The 18192-nt window shown below is 45.7% G+C and overlaps 2 protein-coding genes across 4 annotated transcripts; one reads left to right on the forward strand and one right to left on the reverse strand.

Moving 5' to 3' along the window:
- Positions 1–489: 489 nt before the first annotated feature.
- Positions 490–9000, forward strand: slc49a3 (solute carrier family 49 member 3). 2 transcript variants are annotated; one of them, XM_062475828.1, is made up of 10 exons: positions 490–794; positions 2922–3080; positions 3922–4144; positions 4912–4988; positions 5092–5229; positions 5620–5736; positions 5896–6048; positions 7047–7204; positions 7558–7670; positions 8013–9000. In XM_062475828.1, the coding sequence occupies exons 1-10, from the start codon at positions 648–650 to the stop codon at positions 8303–8305; spliced, it is 1578 nt and encodes a 525-aa protein (XP_062331812.1). In that variant the 5' UTR covers positions 490–647; the 3' UTR covers positions 8306–9000. The 2 variants fall into 2 exon arrangements, with proteins under 2 accessions (XP_062331812.1, XP_062331813.1); XM_062475829.1 differs by having other exon boundaries at positions 5620–5791; positions 8013–8266.
- A 28-nt stretch (positions 9001–9028) lies between these two features.
- On the reverse strand, positions 9029–18126 carry LOC134032034 (nuclear cap-binding protein subunit 1). Of its 2 annotated transcripts, XM_062475823.1 has the most exons (23): positions 17924–18126; positions 17131–17219; positions 16902–17002; positions 16656–16812; positions 16406–16513; positions 16115–16236; positions 15924–15993; positions 15439–15654; positions 15151–15248; positions 14686–14749; positions 14421–14531; positions 13926–13990; positions 13549–13611; positions 13355–13429; positions 13041–13144; positions 12793–12915; positions 12452–12554; positions 12148–12241; positions 11798–11901; positions 10806–10923; positions 10378–10518; positions 9958–10071; positions 9029–9664 (listed from the first exon to the last, which is right to left on the reverse strand). In XM_062475823.1, exons 1-23 carry the CDS (start codon positions 17955–17957, stop codon positions 9551–9553), a joined length of 2388 nt encoding a protein of 795 aa, XP_062331807.1. In that variant the 5' UTR covers positions 17958–18126; the 3' UTR covers positions 9029–9550. The 2 variants fall into 2 exon arrangements, with proteins under 2 accessions (XP_062331807.1, XP_062331808.1); XM_062475824.1 differs by lacking the exon at positions 17924–18126 and having other exon boundaries at positions 17115–17183.
- Positions 18127–18192: the final 66 nt, after the last annotated feature.

Genomic DNA, 18192 nt, shown 5'->3' on the forward strand with positions numbered 1-18192 from the left:
TAGATTGATCTTATTTAGTTTATTACGACAATATATTTTATTCACTCACAACATCATTGAGTTGTTAATGAGAAACGGATTACGGCTCAGGTCATTTCCAATAACATTTTCAGATGATTTAGTTCAATGTTATCCTGTTATACTTTTGTAACAAGGGGATGTAGTACATTTTTTACATTCTCTGGTCTACCCTCTTCAATTATACGCCTGCACTTCTGAAGGAATTGCAGATAACAGTGCTCAAACAAATGCACCCAATCGTCATTTAACAAATAAGTTAATATAGGTATAGCTATATTAGACTTGCTTAGTATTGTGGGAATGAGTTATGCATGAGACCGGTGTAACAATTATTTTATCAAAATTAAAAGTAACGATTTCCATCTCCACCGAAGCCAAACTCGACAGGCACTAGGACTCAAAAAGCTAGAGGCTAGGGGGGGTTGTCTGAGCAATGACGCCCCACTCTAAATCATGCGGCGATGTTGATCGAGTTTTGACTGAAACCGGTCGGACTCGTTGCCTTAGTACAGTTGGCTAAACAATGCGGTAGCTTGCAACAAGTTTCATATTTTAAGAAAACTTAATGTACAGTTTCGGGGTAGTAAACGGGACGTTCCAAAGGAGGCTGCTTTACCCAAATACTCATGGAAGAGGGAGACATTTTCCAGTCCGATGTTTATCCTGTCATCAAACCTAATCGTGAACTGGAAAAACTAATTATTTTCAAAGTGTATAAGAGAAGATGGTTCATTCTACTCGTACTTTGCTTGCTAAATTGCTCCAACTCAATGGTAAGAAGAAGTCTTTCTTTATTATTTCTGTATACCTGCTAGAATGAAAGTTTGGTTTGGGGTTTGTTATCTCTCAAGCGAAGAATAGGCTATTCATTTGGACAGGTATAGTTGAATAGCAGGTCCATTATAATTGACCACAAATTTTCTACCGATTCTAAGCATCCCTGCAAGAGTATGCTAAGATCAAGTAACGTCGGACTCGCAGATGATTTCAATAAGGCTAACTTTAGATATTCACGTTTGTCGTTTCACAACAGGGTCATACACTCTATCCATAGAAATCAGCAATTCGCTCCATATATGCTACTGCTTCAGTTTAGCAGAAGTGATTGCGCAAGTAGAAGCCATATGGTGCCTTACTGTTTTGGGGGCTGTGGGAAACGACCCCCCAGGCTCCGTGTCTCAACAAGGGTGTTTTGCCTGAGGGTCCCACTTAAACATTGAAGGTCGAACCATAAACACCTTCCTCACTATCCCCAATCCCCAACTGACACATATCTCCCAGGCAGCTATTGTTGACAGGGGACTGGTGACCGCAGGCTGTTAACCCGAGGCTCAGCTGTCTAGAAAACGTTTAATTGAAGGTCACGTCACGTCCCATTCAGAAAGACATTTTTTTTTCTTATTGGGATTTTTGGAGAATAACGTGCCGCTGAGAAGGAATATAACCTTAAAAATAATTAAATATTTATACGTACATGCAAACATAGTGTATATATACGTGGGCTATATACTGTAGTCCCTATACATAGTAGATCAATAGCCATGTCTCTCGTAGTGATGATGCGTTAACCCTGTGTTGTGTTTTTCACAGTATGGCCATTAGGACACCGCAACAAACAACAATCATTTCACAGAATCCTCTCCAATGGAAAGTTTTGACATCTGCTTCTGAGGAAAATTAGATTATTATTATCTTAAATGAAGGAATAAATCCAGTCAGAGTGGTCTAGGGTCTAATTCTGGAGACAGAGCTGTCATTGTGTCACCTCATCAGCTGACCTCTCCTCCTCCAGCTGCTCACACGAGATTTCCCCCAACTTTTAGAAAAGAGAGAGTTGTGCTTGTCCTATGACAGTTATATTTAATTCATTCAGCAGACACTTTTAATGAAAAGCGAAATACAGACATGCATGTACAGCAGAAGATAAAGGATCAGAAGTGCGTAGTTGTATCAGTTTTTCAGTGGTCCGAGTCAAGAAACGGTCTGTGTTTCTCAATGCAAAGTAACCACATAATGGTTGTTGTAGTCCTGGTGAATAATTCACTTCCATCTGACTGGTTATGCATCTTTTTCAGGACAATATTGTTGTTGTGGCACTCTCCTGCATTCCCTGACAAACTCAGGTGTTCAAGTTCTAACAGGAAAGCTTTGGTCCTATTTTAAGTTGAGTTAATTTTCACAGGAGGTAACTTATTGGGGTCAAGTGATGTTGTGAAACCGTCGTGACTTTCTCTGTTGCTGTGCAAAGCGTGACAGAGTTCCAGCCATTAAAATGTTTTGTCCATGTTTAACATTGAACCACCCGAGAGTGACAAAAGTTGAATTATTTTAGTGTCCTATTTAGTGTCAGTTACAATCACATCCCATTTAATTTCATTCATTTAGCAGACTCAGTTTGATTGGTTGGTGTCAGTGTAATCACTCCATAAGATCCACTAGTGATGAGCTCAACTCAAACGTTGGTCATGAGACTGATGGTGACAAACCTGAGTCATCATAATTTCTCACCATTGGCGTCCCACAAGGATCAGCTGTGGTTTCCTTTCTGTTCAGGTGTCACATGACACACACCACTGGCTGTGGTCACGCCGCAGTTTCAGTCAATCTCCGAATGGTCGTCAGTCCATTACGGAACTTAATCACCATCCCTTCATTGCTATTATGGAAGAATTATATTCTTTGTTTAGTTTATTTTTGCAGGGACAGCACACAATTAAAAATGATTGCACCACAGTTAGCTATAGCTAGCTAATTTGCAGCTAACTTGCATGATACGAGCAATGGTGATATGTTACCTCATGATGTTAAGAATGACGATAAATATCCTTTGATGATGATCAAACCATAAATATCAAACCATAAATATCTAAACCCTTGCCTATTTGTTTTCACATCTCCAGCTATGGCTCACCTTCGCCCCAGTGGCAGACCAGGCGGCCAAGTTCATGGACGTGTCTCTGGACCAGATCAACTGGCTGTCGCTGGTGTACATGGTGGTGGCCATCCCTCTAAGCTTCGGGGCCACGTGGATGCTGGACACCCTGGGGCTCCGAGCCACGGTACGTTTCTAGTTTCGGGTTACCGTGGCGACCGTGTAGGCCGAGGCTTTACCGCAGCAGAGACATAGAAATGGCGCAAATAGAAAGCGCAGGAAATCAAGGATTAGTAAGTGACTAGTTCTAGCAGTGTTTTTGTGGTCAGAGTCAAGGTACGGGATGTGTATTTACGGAGCACAGCTGCAAAGTAACCACAGACTACACAGACATGCTGCTTCTGACTCGAGGGGCATCACACAGCCTTACGAGGAATGCGCTTGACGCCGTGTTTAGTGATTAACTCATGTCTGTTGTCCTGTGTGCTGTGTGTCATTATGACACATCTCTAAACCGTGAGATACGGGTCAGCAGGAGGAACCACAGGGGAGTGGAACTCTAAAGGAGGACACCATAGATTTATTTACAAAGATAAGGTGTACGATGTGAAACAGGAAGCTACCAGATTCTCCAGTGGAAACACCTGCTCCTTTGTTTGAGTAATAAAACCAAAAAGAAAATTTGATATCGTGTGAAAGTACCATGTTTAAAAACAGTTACTATCCTAGTGCTTACACCTCTTCAAAAACATAACAATGTTTAAAGACTTAATCATAACATACTCGCTCAGCAGAAAGTCACACTCTTCAAACTGTTTAGGTGCAGTTATATGGGTGTATGTAAAACCCTATGTGACATTGCTACACAAATAAGGGCTACACAAATACAATTTGATTTGATTTAACAACTTTTATCCCAAGCGGCATAAAGGGATGTGAGTGAGGATGTGAGGCAGGATATGAACCTGGGACCTCTTGATCTGCAGCCAAACGCTCTAACCACTAACCTCTACCCGTACCCCCCACAGCTGGTGCTGGGATCCTGGCTGAACATGCTGGGAGCGGTGTTGCGCTACATAGCGGTCCTGAAACTCTTCGGGACGGATGAAAGGTTCCTGTTTCCGTTGGTGATGTTGGGCCAGACCCTGTGCTCCTTGGCCCAACCCCTCGTCATCTTCACCCCCACCAAGCTGACTGCGGTCTGGTTCCCAGATCACCAGCGTGCCACTGCCAACATGGTCGCCTCTATGTGTGAGTTACTGTACCCATGGACCGACATGATTTAACCCTCGTGCTGCCTTCGGGTCACATGACCCAAAGGTTCATAACGAACCATCGTTGTGTTTACCCAATTTTACCCAATACAAAAACAAATAAAAATAATTTTCTTTTAACCTTCGCAATGTGGGGGGTCTGAGACAGCCCAACGGTTAAAAGAAAATGCTTCACTTTGTTTTTGTATGCGGTAAAGTTGTCGCAATACGACGGTGGGTCACAATGACTGATGGGTCAGAACGACCCGAAGATAACACAAGGGTTAATATACACCAAATACTGTACGTAAATGATTTAGCATGCACTATATAATTGTATATCAATGATACATTGATACCATACACTATAAACTATACAAGTTAACTACCATATACTACACGAGTTAACTACTTTACCATTTACATTACATCATGTATCGATTTAGAAGACTCTTTTATCCTAAGTGACATACAGGGGTGGATTTGAACCTGTGAGCCCTTGATCTACAATCAAATGCTCTAACCACTGAGCCTAACCTACCACATGAGCTAACTACAACACCAGACATACAGTTCTGATCACTGCATTCCTCACAGCTACAAGTGTTTGTCTGTAAACAGTCCTCAAACTGCAGTTACAAAGTCGGTCTTGAAATAACCAAAACCAGGAAGAGAACCTGATCTGTCAGTTCTCCTTACATCGGAAGATTATATATCATAGACAGACTGACTTAAACTCTCTCGTTTCCTCTTTTTCCTTCCCAGCGAACCCCCTGGGTCTTCTGTTTGCTAACATCTTCTCTCCCATGATTGTGGCCTCCACCAACAATCTAACTCTTCTGGTGAGAAAATTAAAAACCATGAGGGTAGTGTAACTGCTGATAAAGATAATTGGTCTTGACTTAAAGTGCTAATACACACATCTCTCCATGGTTACCGCCCCAGATGTGTGTGTACGCGATACCAGCCATCCTGGCTTGTCTCCTAGCAACAGTGGGGATACGAAGCCGAGCCCCCCCCACTCCCCCCTCTGCCAGTGCCGAGATGTCCAACTCTGAGCCCTTCCTTCAGGGGATCAAACTGGTGATTAGAGACACACACACACAGACCAGCATGGACAGACAGACACACACACACACACACAGACCAGCATGGACAGACAGACAGACACACACACACACAGACCAGCATGGACAGACAGACACACACACACACAGACCAGCATGGACAGACAGACAGACACACACACACACAGACCAGCATGGACAGACAGACAGACACACACACACACAGACCAGCATGGACAGACACACACATAGACCCGTATGTACAAACAGATACACACACGCACGCAGATAGACTAGCATGTACACACACACAGACTGCTGTTTCCCACTGGATTCCCCTCCCCCAGGGTCTATGAGTATTCTGTTTCCCACCTTAACCTGTGTGTGTGTGTGCGTGTGAGTGCAGCTGATGAGGAACAGAGCCTACCTGATCCTGCTGCTGTGCTTCGGCTCAGGCATCGCTGTGTTCACCTGCTTCTCCACCCTGCTGGAGCAGGTGCTCTGCATCAGGGGATACACCAACGTAAGCCCCGCCCACCACTTGTCTGACTCCGCCCATGTAGTACGTGCTTTACCTGGTGAGCCACCAGGACACCCCAGAAGTTCATAGTTCTAACGGTGATCGGTAAACACCCAAAAAATTATACTGTGGCCGCAACAACATGCGACTCTAACCTTGTAGGATTTCTCCGGGCTCTGCGGGGGTCTGTTCATCGTGTTTGGGATCGTAGGAGCAGCGTTGCTGGGTGTCTACGTGGACAAGACCAAACAGTTCACCGAAGCTACCAAGGTCAACATGAGCTTCTCAGCGCTTGCTGGAACAGCCTTCGCGGTGGTGAGCATCATCAATAAATCCCTCAAACCTTTTCTTTTACTGGGGATGTTTGTGTTTATATGACAGGGGAATTTCAATGCTAAAAAATAAAAATGTAATAAGCAGACCCTTTACCCCAAAGTGATATGAATAGTGCATACAGAAAGTATAGCACAGTGAAGCAAAAACCACGTCAATTATTAAGTGCAAAATTGAGGGTGGGATCTCACATCCTAACCTCATCCGACATCCCCAAGTCCCATGAAATACTTCACGGTTGGCGTTGATGTTATACATTTACATTTATTCATTTAGCAGACGCTTTTATCCAAAGCGACTTCCAAGAGAGAGCTTTACAAAGTGCATAGGTCACTGATCATAACAACGAGATAGCCACAAAACATTGCGAGTAGCCAAAACATGAAGCACACATTGTGAACAACCAAAATAAGTGCCAAAGGGAAGAACCATAAGAGCATGTAGTTAAACAAGTTACAATTAAACAACATGAACTGCTATAAGTGCAAGTGTACCTGTGGAAAAAAGCAAGCAACAATAATAAAAACAATATATCACAGCGAGTACAAAAATGTAAGTCAGTTACCACTAACCACAAGAGCAACAAGTCTCTAAGCAAGAGTCATTGTGATCCTTGCGGAAACTAACATCGGGTCAAGCGAACCATTCATAAGTACCGTTGTACTCCCGGAACAAGTGCGTCTTGAGCCTTTTCTTGAAGGTGGAGAGACAGTCAGTGTCTCTTATAGGGACATGTCGCTATGACAGAGCCTCTTGGCCACACCCCTTGATGTGGCCACACCCCTTGATGTGGCCACGCCCCTTGATGTGGCCACGCCCCTTGATGTGGCCACGCCCCTTGATGTGGCCACGCCCCTTGATGTGGCCATGCCCCTTAATGTGGCCACGCCCCTTGATGTGGCCACACCCCTTGATGTGGCCACGCCCCTTGATGTGGCCACACCCCTTGATGTGTGCTGCTGTTGTGTCGCCCTGACCAGGTGTCTCAGATGCGGGGCCAGAAGGTCGCCGTGGCAGCCGGCGCCTCTGCCTTCGGCTTCTTCGGCTTCTCCATCTACCCGGTTGCTATGGAGCTGTCGGTGGAGTGCTCCTATCCCGTGGGAGAGGCCACGTCAGCAGGCCTGATCTTTATATCAGGGTATGTGACTGGTACCTTGTCTTCACATCAGGCCTGTCCAACAGAGCTGAACCCAGAGTGTACTGAAAAGGGAATCGGGCTAGTAATCAGAAGGTTGCCGGTTCGATTCTTGGCCGTGACAAATGACGTTGTGTCCTTGGGCAAGGCACTTCACCCTACTTGCCTCGGGGGGGAATGTCCCTGTACTTACTGTAAGTCGCTCTGGATAAGAGCGTCTGCTAAATGACTAATTGTAAATGGGTGAATTATCATCCTCATTTCACTATGCAGGTCTTAACGGTATGTTTGACAAGATGATCGTAGGGTTGCTGGGTTTGTTCCTGATCCTCTGGTTGTGTGTTCTCGTCCTCCAGACAGATCCAGTCTGTTATCTACATCATGCTGCTTCAGTCGTTGACCAAGAGAATGGCCGACTCCCCCCTGTCGACCTGCTCTGCGGGGGGAGAAGCTGCGCTCAGCTGGAGGGGTAAGCTCACTTCACACACTTATTTCCTCATACTTTATTTGCAAATACACACTGCTCATGTGACACGACGTATCATTGCCTTGGGAACAAATATCTTTATCAGTGGTTCAAAGGGTTACATTAACCCCCTTGGGCAAGTGCCCAAGGGGGTTAGTGCCCAAGTGCCTTGCCCAAGGACACGACGTCAGTTGGCATGACCTGGGAATCGAACTGGCAACCTTCGGATTACTAGCCCGACTCCCTCACCGCTCAGCCAACTGACTCCCCAGTCCCCTGTCTCTTCCTCGTGGTCGTTGGCTGACTACCAGTGGTTGATAGTGTGTGTGTGTGTTCCCTCCACAGTCTCCATGCTGGTCATGGCAGGGATCTGGAGTGTGTTTACCTGCTGTTTCGTTATCTTCTTCAACACAAAGTACCGCAGACTCCTGGCCGAGGCACAAACCCCCCAGCTGGCTGATCCAGGCAGCCAGGCAGACGCCAAGGATCAAACGCCCGGGCTGGAGGGAGACGCTCTGAAGGAAGACACTCTGAAGGAGGACGCTCTGAAGGAAGACGCTCTGAAGGAGGACGCTCTGAAGGAGGACGCTACCTGTAGAATCTGGACCGTGGAATTAACAGGAAGTGGAGACTGTTAGGATGAAAGAGATTTAAATGACTTAAATCGCCTTCAGCATGAAGTCGATTCGGAAAGTGGAAGACAGATGTGGATCTGAAATATCCCTGACAGGATGTTGGAGTAACATCTGATGGATGAAGGTGATGCTAAATAAGATCAGATGGAGCCCAGAAGACAGTGGCAGAGAGGCTAGTAGGTCATCCGGCTTCCATGGAAATCCTCATTTTGGTTAAATTAAGTTGTATGATATTGTTCTGTTGTAAAATGACTGAGTGAAACTGTGGCCTTGAATGCTGTCGGCAGAGGGAGCGTTTGCACAGCTGAAACATGATTACCTCGTCTAATGACCTCGTCTGAAACACTATACTAACTCATGTCAACACCCAGATTTTGTTGTGCTGGTACATTCCTAGACCAAAGAAATGTGTACATGTTTAAGTACCATTATATTTCTATAAACTGAGAACTGTATGTTTTATACTGATCCGATTTAACCTTTTGTATATTTTGTACTACTAAGAGCTATTAACATGCTCAGTGAAATTATACTTTCTCTTTAAAAAGCCTTCTCTTCTTCATTTAACAAAACATTCGTAACTTAACAGCCTGACACATCTATAAAGAAATTTTTGGAGTTAAAAAAAGAAAGTGTATACACTTCAGTGTATTTCATCATTTCAAAAGTGTAACACAGTCATCTTCCAGGAACTATATCCCTCCATAGAGGACCCATACAGACAGATAAGACTCAACTGAGTTTAATCGTTTTCCAAATTCAATTAGACATAAAATACATGTAAAAAAGTAGAGGGCTCTGCATTCAGAATCAGTTGGAGCAAAATAATATGCTTTATCTCCCGCATTTCTCTGTTTTCAACTTCAGTCGTGTTTTAAAAGATCCACTTTCATCGGACTACAAGCAACCTGTGGTCAACATCGACCAAACAGAACTGGCAGAGGACCCACAAGGCAGATTCCAATGATACTATAACTGAACATAAAAAAAACTGAACAAAGATCACTCAAATAGTCTTACACAGATAATACTTTGAATGTTCAGCCCCCCCCCCTCCCCCCCATAAACACACAGACACTCATTAAAAGTAAAAAATAAAAATAAAAGTCTAATGGGAAAATCTTGATGCAAGAGCTGGTTGTTATGGTGTGTATCCATGTAGGTGTGTGCTCCATGTTCGCTGCACACAGCATGTTGTGAGGTTGAATACATGCGTGTCCTGGTGTGTGTTTGCATGCGTGTGTGTTCTCAGAGCTGCAGGGTGCAGAACTGCTGGTAGACAGCCAGGATGTGAGGGTCCAGCTCAGCCGTGAACAGCAGGTTCTCCAGGGTTCCCATGTACTGCTGGATCGTCCCGTGATGCTGAGAGAGAGAGAGAACACACAGGAATGCAGGTCAACACCTAGACAGCCACACCCAGGACTGGCTAGAACCAGGACTCAGGATGGATTAATCATGTTTAACCTCTGGGATGTTTAACCCCAGGGATGTAAATAGAGATTTTATACAGCTGGCACTACAGTCACAAGAGGAAGGCATTAAGCATCATATCTATCTGGACAGTTGTGTTACATATATTAAACTAGTCTTCTTAAAAAGCCTCAGTGAGCTACTGTTGCGCCCGTACTGGCTGAGGAACAAGAAGAAGAAGTTACCATGAGGAAGATCTGCTGCAGCCGCTCGATGCAGTTCTTGTACCAGGGAGAGCTGATGTCCACGCTGCCCGTCTCACAGCGAACCAGGTGCTCCGTCAGCATCATGATGAAGCGCTGGGGGGGGGAGTAGAGGAGAAAGGGAAGGAGGAATAGAAAGGGGGAGGTAGAGAGGGTCCCGGGAGAAGAGAGCAGAGGACCAGACAAGCAAAGTATTTTAGAATGGATCTTGCGCCACCACAGAAGACATTAAGCTACAACCACGACATGTTCCCTGCAGCAGAGGGAGAGAGGAAGCCTGAGGAGGCCTGAGGAGGCCTGAGGAAGCCCGAGGAAGCCCGAGGAGGCCCGAGGAGGCCCGAGGAGGCCCGAGGAGGCCCGAGGAGGCCCGAGGAAGCCTGAGGAGGCCTGAGGAGGCGGTACCTGGAAGATGACCAGGAAGAGGTTCTTCTGCTCGCTCTGGGCCGACTCCACCTTCTCCTGCAGACGCTCGATCTGTTCCTCCAGCTGCCCGTCCTCCTCCTCGCTGTTCTTCTCCATGTCCTCCTCGTCCCCGCTGTCCTTCTGCACATGCACACAGAGAGAGACATGGACACACAGTTAAGCAGACAGAACTTTTCCACAGTGATATTTCCACCCAGCCAGCAGCATGTTCCCAGCAGAATGACCCCCGACAGCCTGATCTTCAGATCTACCTTCTATTTACACATGAATAAACACGTCTGCTAAATGAATAAAGTGTCCAAACTGTTTCTTTCTCCTGGTTCCAGTCTCCACTCACCCGCCTGGATCTAAGCAGTTGCTAGGATACCAGGCCTCCCTCACTGCTTCCCAACCTCCCTCCCTCTCACCTTCTTGTGTTGCTGTTTCTCCAGCTTGTCCTTTGCCTCCTCCAGCTCCTTCTGGATCTTCTGGACGTGCTTGTTCATCTTACGGATGGTGGAGTGCAGAATCTCCCACACGTAGAACCTGGTGGAGACCACAGGTCACAAACCAGCGAACGGACGAACATGTCCAGATAACATCAGTACAGCACACAGGCATATTAGCACACCTCATCCAATTTTATGGAAGCAAATCAGTGACAATGTTTTGAATTTTAATAGGCATATTTTAAACTTGACCAGGGCTCAACTATATTCTACTGTACTTTGCATCTCCACACTCCTCCTCTCATAGCGTATGTGAAAAAAACATTTTGAAAGGTTGAAACAATATTTTCGGAAAACGTTTTTGAAGAAAACGTTTTGAAAGATCGACAAAAAAACATTGAAAAAAGGTTTGCATCAATGATGAGTACTTAATGAGGACTCTACTGTACTCTGCTTCTATGTTCTCTCCTTTCACTTCGTGTGGGGGAAAACGTTTTGAAAGGTTGAAAAAAATCTTTTGAAAGGTTGAAGAAATCCTTTCTAATAAAGGTTGTGAAAATAATTTCGAAAAAAGGTTTTGATAAAATTGTTTTGCAGGGTTGAAACTATATTTGAGAAAAAATTGCGTTTACATTTACATTTAGCAGACACTCTTATCCAGAGCGACTTACAGTAAGTACAGGGACAATTCCCTGAGGCACTTCAAGTGCCTTGAAGTGCCGTCATTTTCGCACGGCCAGGAATCGAACCAGAAACCTTCTGATTAATAGCCCGGTTCCCTAACCACTCAGCCATCTGACTCCCTTTTAATTTTCCCGTTTAATGTGTCTTTGTGAGCATTTGGATGTGAGTTTATAGTAGTATGAATGTGTGTGACTGCTTCATATGTGAATGTGTTTCATACATGTTTGTGTAAGGAAAGTCTGAATGATCTCCTAAACGGCCCCTCATACTGAGTGAAGGAGACCCACCTGGTGAACTCGTGAGCCATGTCCTGAGAGAACAGCCAGTTGGCCACAGCAGCACAGTCCACTATCTGGGTCCTGATCAGCTTATCCACCAGCACAGAGATCATCTACACACAGCCCAGGAACACACACACACACGTTACTCAACACACGTTACCAAAATATCTAGAATTGGGTTTCAAATTTCGTGCATTTTCCGTAACCGATAGTTGAACACGTTAACAAATCAATAATCGATTCATCATTAAGGACTAAGCTACAAAATGCACTCCTTCGCTCAGTTTAAGTTGTATTTAAACGAGCAGCCCATAAGCGATATTATTTACTACACAAGACTATAAGTTGTGTGTGACCTGTGGATGGTTCCTCCAGACTTCATACACCACCCGGAGAATGTGGAGCTTTCCCTCGTCACAATCCGTCAGGGCCTTCAGAATCTCGTGGAACCTGGAGAGGAACCCAACGTTAAACTGGGACGACGGTATATCAGGTCTATGAGGTACGGTGAAATTAAACTGGGACATGAGGAGTTGTCTAGAGAACGCCATCCTTCATCCGTCTACATGAGGTCTGGACCGGGCTAGTCCCAGAGCTTGGTGCACCCAGGCCCAGCCAGGAGCCCACTGGCAGGCAGGGGGCTGGCACAGTCCCACTCACTTAGCCAGGGCACTGAAGGAGTGGCTGAAAGACTTGGCAGCCAGGTGAAGCAGGGTTTGGAGAAACACCTCGATCTTCAGGGGGTTGAAGCTCTCTCCTTCGTCTGGAGATGGATGTGGAGAAAGGAACATGGTTGTTTTATTAGAGAATGGTATTACAGAGAACAGATAGACTTAAGGAAAGGAAAGGTAAACATAACAAAAACCTGTAAACCATAATTTCTAAGTAAAAATTGGACAAAGTACATGTTCTGTACGTAAAACATGTTTGACCCCCTGAAGGTGACCCTTGAGGGTGACCCCTGAAGGTGACCCCTGAAAGTGACCCCTGAAAGTACTGACCATCGTCATCCTCCTGGTTGGGGTTGGGAACATCTTTCAGGGCGGTCAGAATCTCCTCGTTGGACGCTCTGTTCTTGATGCAGTTGCTCACCGTTATGGCCATGGGGTATCCCGGCAACGCACCTAGACAACGGCATCAGAACCATCGTACCTCGTTCAACTGTCATCCAGTCAGGCTTCGGTGAGGTTGGTAGTTAACAGTTACAAGGTATCCCTCTGGGATGCACCGTGGAAGAAAACAAACTCACTGTTGGCTTCGTCTCCGTATTTGTAAAAGAAGACGGGTTCAGCCGGGATGAGGGCTGAGAAATTGGCAGGAACGAGGTCGACGATCCTCTGGTGGTAAGAGAGTCTGCAGGGAGGACAACACAGACACTAACCTCAGCACCGTACAAGAGATACAAAGAAATGGTTCTCTTCCTTAATTTTTTATATAAATACATCTTTTTCGGGGGGGGCTTTTAAGAGACGTGTGGTACGCACACTTGTCCAGTGAGCTACCAGGGCTCCGTAACAACCTAGTTAACTTAGGTAAGCGTAGGTAAGGAGACTGGGTCAATACCTCATACATTTCTCCAGCACCTCTCTGACAAACTTGGGCTTGGGTTTCTCTGCTTCCAGGGGCAAGCAATCAGCCCTGGGGAGGAGAACACACAGGATCAGGCCACAGCACCAGCTTGGTACACAGAACATGTCTGTGTTACATGTATGATGTATAGTGCAACATATATGTTGACGTGGACCAGTGTTCCCTACCAGTCATCCCAGCTCCAGCGGAACTGGAAGTTGCTCAGATGGTGAGAGAACCAGTTGAGGAGTCTGTAGGGAGAAACAAGTAGTCAGGTGGCTGAGCGGTTAGAGAATCGGGCTAGTAATCAGAAGGTCGTTGGTTCGATTCCCCGGCTGTGTCAAATGACGTTGTGTCCTTGGGCAAGGCACTTCACCCTACTTGCCTCAGGGGGAATGTCCCTGTACTTACTGTAAGTCGCTCTGGATAAGAGCATCTGCTAAATGACTAAATGTAAATGTAAACATCATGAGCGGTGAGATTCAGATGTGTACAGGGGTGTGCCTGCTGCTGGGTGTGTGTGTGTGTGTGTGTGTGTGTGTGTGTGGAGGGGGGGGGGGCGTACCTGTCTATGCAGGTGGTGTTCATGGTGTCCAGTCGCATGTACATCATCTCTGTAGCTTGGGCGAGCTGGTAAACTGCTGTTATGGTCATAACTGGTATGTCATGTGCACGTTTAGCCTTCATCCAGTGACACCGTTACAGGAGGGGGAAATTTGAACCTGCAACCTCTTGATCTACAGTCAAATGCTCAAACCACTGAGCTATACCCATTCCCATTAAGGTTACCCCAGGTCAACTGACTGCCAGCATGCAGCCACAACTACACAGTCACATTATCTCAAGGATGGCACAAACAATATTGTACAAAAACAAAAAAGTACAAACCTATTAGTCCCCTGAAATACAGTGACTGGCCGACACTTCCCCATCTACAAAATCAACAATTTTACAAGCAATGTCACAGAGGGCTTCACAGACACCCACAGCTCAGCCCCTATAACCAAACTAACCCCTCAGAGACGGGTGGAGGATGGTGGTTCTGGAGGGTAAAGGATACCACCTGGGGCAGGGAGCCAGGCTGCAGCTTGCACAGCTCTATGAGCAGGGTGGTGAACATCACGTCCATGTGGGGCGGGTTCGGCAGCTGGAACAGCTCTCCGAAGATCACCTGAATATCACAGTCCCAGGTTCACATTACCACAGCTTTACTGGCCACAATAAGATTTTATTGATTTATTATTATTGAAAGTTTTATAATTTTTCCTGCTAAGAGGGACATTGATAACTTTTTCTGTTGTTTCAAAGCACAGTGACAGACGTACCTCTACGATGTGATAGTTGAGTGGGATCTTGTTCTTCCCAGGGTAGCTTAGTAACTGGGCAGCACTGAGATTCAGGAAGAAGAGAGTGAAGAGACATTAGAAGCCTGATGATGATAATCATAGATTTATATATATATATAAACACTAGATGTCTCGTCCGCGTTGCCGGACAACGGAGTCGAACGTCCACACGTGGCGGCCATCTTGCTACAGTCAACTCGCTCACCCATAACATTATGTTGCTACATGTACTTTTTAAATGACCATAGCTTGCTCAATTTTCAAACGATTTTTAAACGGATTGGTTTGTTATCAACGTCAGAGATGGCCGCCACGTGCGGACGTTCTAGACTCCGCCGTAAGACATCTAGTCTTTATATATATCTATGATGATGATGACGATGATTCATAAGAGTAACCAGTAAGGACTCTTATCTGGTTAACAGAGCCGGCCAGGCATCTCACCAGGTCTTCCTCTCTTTCCAGTGAGACTTGATGATGCAATGCAGGTTTTCCTCAATAACAAACCTCTCCACAGAATGGCTGCCCGGCATCACAGGCCCCTGAGAGCGAGAGATTTTTTGTAAAGGAAAAATGCTTCATTATAAGAAACGAACTGAAAACCTAAAATTTTCAAAACTGGCGTACAAATACAGAAGATTATTAGTATTTTTAAGACAATATTCACGTCAAAAACGTTGGGTGGTTAAGACTTTTGCCCAGTACTGTACATGGTGGTGAGTGTGTACGCACCTCGGGGGCGTCAGTGTAGTCGAACATGCGGAAGACGACGCGGGGCATGGGGTAGAGGGCGTCGGGCATGTGGCCCGGCGGGGTGAAGGGAGGCAGGTTGTGCTGCAGAGCCTCACACAGCACGCTGTCAAAGGCGATGTACGGACGCAGGATGTGACGCTCCTGCCAGCGATCCTTCTTCATCTTTTGGATCTGGGCCCACAAGCAGTCTAGATACTGAGGGAGGGAGCGAAGCACAGGGAGGGGGGGAGAGGTAGGGAGATAGACAAGGGGGAGGAGAGAGGGAAGGAGAGACAGAGAGGGAGGAAGGAGAGACAGAGAGGGAGGAAGGAGAGACAGAGAGGGAGGAAGGAGAGACAGAGGGAGGAAAGAGGTGGGGGGGACAAACTTTTAATGACATTGTGAGAAACAGGAATAAGTTATCAAAGTGTGTTACTACACCACACGAGCAAACCATCCACGACCGAGAGCGCCGACACACCCACCTCTTCCTGTGGGTGGGGCTTCTCTGCAGTCCACACCTGCAGCATCGGAACGTGTGTTTTGAGTCGGCTCCTGAGAACACAAGACGATAAAGTCTCGAGGGCAAGATCTCTCTGAAAACATTCAGACCGCAGACGGGGGATTGAGCCGGTTCGTAGCGGCGTGAAACTAAACCGGAGGAGGGAGAGCTTACTTCAGGTAGCCGTCGATCTGGTTGAGGAGCCTGTCCATCTCAACATCCTTCTTCTCGTAAAGCTCCTTCCCCACCCAGGGCAGACAGGAGAGCACCACGTACACGAACCAGTCCGAACGCACCTGGAGACACACACATCAACCACTCTGTGACACACTTGGATGAGGGTGATATTTTTGACTGGAAATTGAATAAATTATAAATTTGACGGGATTATGAAATCCACGTTGCTTCGTGAATGAAAAGAGCACAGTGGAAGTTCTTCCCACTCGTAACTGAGATGTGTTATACCTGTGGAACATCCTCCTCTTGCGTGACACTGACAAAGTTCTCAAACATGGCCACCATGGAAGGGGCGGCGATCACATGACAGTTCACCAGGTCACACAGGAAGCGCACCTGAAACACAAACATGTGGTACTAAGCTATTTACCCTAGGAGGAGAGGCAGGGAAAACTGAGCTGAAGCTGAACGAGGAAACAGGTTTCAAGGTCACAGACAGACCCCTAGGTAACATGTTAAAGAACAAGAATTTTCCTACCAGGTAAACAGCTTCATTGTACAGGTTGGCCTTTAGCGTTTCCTTGAGTTGCCTGATCATGGCCTCCACAAACTCTCCACCAAAGTTGTAGTTCCTGGCGTTGAGGAGGCCCACCAGAGTTGTATAAACCGTCAGCTTTTCCGGCAGGAGTCGGGCACTGTCAAAACAGGACACACGGTCAGGTGTCTCAAATGGAAAACCGGGATTGTAGTAAACTTGGTTGTTGACTTCAGTGAAGGAACTTACACTGCACATAAAATGCGCAGGATTTTGTTTTTGTAATTTGGGAGATCTGCTTCCAAGACTCCAGCCAAACCCTCCAAGTTGCTCTCCAGGGACGAGGTACTCTGTAAAAAATATGTTAACTTAAAACGACGTTTTTTGAGACACTTTTGTACAAATTTTGTCTAGACAAATTGTACAGACAAAGGACATGCATAAAAACCTGCCAAGACTTACTGCTATGTTTCATTACCTTTTCTCCTACTCGACATATCAGTGATTCCAGGCGATCCTCTATTTCAATAGGCTCCGACGTTCTCCTCCTCTTATGAGCCTGGCCGCCTGAAACCAAATATATTTCAAACAACTGTGATGACACGGAATACGCAACATAATCTTACAACGTCGACTAGAGTAATACATTATTGAGAAATGAAGTTATTGCAGAGATATTTTCACTGCAAATTCATAAATCATTTTCATTTCCATTCCCACAGAAAGCTAAAGACACTTCAAAACAACTTGCCCTGGGTACCGCCCCCACAATGTTAACACATGGGTGAAAGCTGCGCATTAACTGTGTTTAACCTACACATAAATGCCTCATGGGCTAGCTTGCTAAGTACTAGTGGTTAACACATCTATTACGTGGAAAGAACTAGACTTCACATATTGTTTCAGTATATCAAATACAGGTTGAATATGTGTGTATTATAAAACATCCGTTGCCAGTTGACCACAAATGATGAGATGATTTAGCAAGCGTTAGATTCACATACATAGTAGGCTAGCAAGCTAACTAGCAACATATCGACTCGTTGTAGGTCGCTAGCAAGCCAATCAGCAATGCATTGTGAAGGGTTGTGACATCGGAGACAGAAAATCCTGTACAAATATGGCTGTGTACGCCAACTAAGTACAAAATGTGTCTATTCTGTAAACCACAATCAGCATGGACCGATCATTATTCCCGCTTGTTAGCAAGCTACTGGTAGAGCTAGCTAGCGAGACGAGCTAACAGAGCAACTAGTACAGCAACAATTTACCATCATTCTCGTCGCTGTGTCGTCTTCTTGACATGTTGCTGATACCACCGGTTCGACAAATGTATGCAAGCTCCTGTCAACTACGGTGCAAATATATACCAGAATCCGAAGTAAGGTTATCAAACCTTTAGAAAATCAATGGTCGCGGTAACAAATAATAGCGGATTGACCCAAGCGAATCACATCCGGTGCAGCGTTGACAGATGACGCCAACTTCCTTTGACAAACCAACCAATAACAATTTAGATTGAACGTGTAAACGTGACAAT

This window comes from Osmerus eperlanus, chromosome 13, assembly GCF_963692335.1.
Source record: "Osmerus eperlanus chromosome 13, fOsmEpe2.1, whole genome shotgun sequence".
Classification (NCBI taxonomy): Eukaryota; Metazoa; Chordata; class Actinopteri; order Osmeriformes; family Osmeridae; genus Osmerus; species Osmerus eperlanus.

Bases quoted from the DNA above. Each gene is read 5' to 3' on its own strand.
- slc49a3 (XM_062475828.1), top strand. From the start codon at position 648: ATGGAAGAGGGAGACATTTTCCAGTCCGATGTTTATCCTGTCATCAAA. The intron at 3,081-3,921 runs GTACGTTTCTAG...TACCCCCCACAG, and splicing joins CCCTGGGGCTCCGAGCCACG to CTGGTGCTGGGATCCTGGCT. The intron at 4,145-4,911 runs GTGAGTTACTGT...TTTCCTTCCCAG, and splicing joins CAACATGGTCGCCTCTATGT to CGAACCCCCTGGGTCTTCTG.
- LOC134032034 (XM_062475823.1), bottom strand. From the start codon at position 17,957: ATGTCAAGAAGACGACACAGCGACGAGAATGATG. The intron at 17,220-17,923 runs GTAAATTGTTGC...ATTTGGTTTCAG, and splicing joins ACACAGCGACGAGAATGATG to GCGGCCAGGCTCATAAGAGG. The intron at 10,924-11,797 runs GTGGGTCTCCTT...GGTCTCCACCAG, and splicing joins ATGGCTCACGAGTTCACCAG to GTTCTACGTGTGGGAGATTC.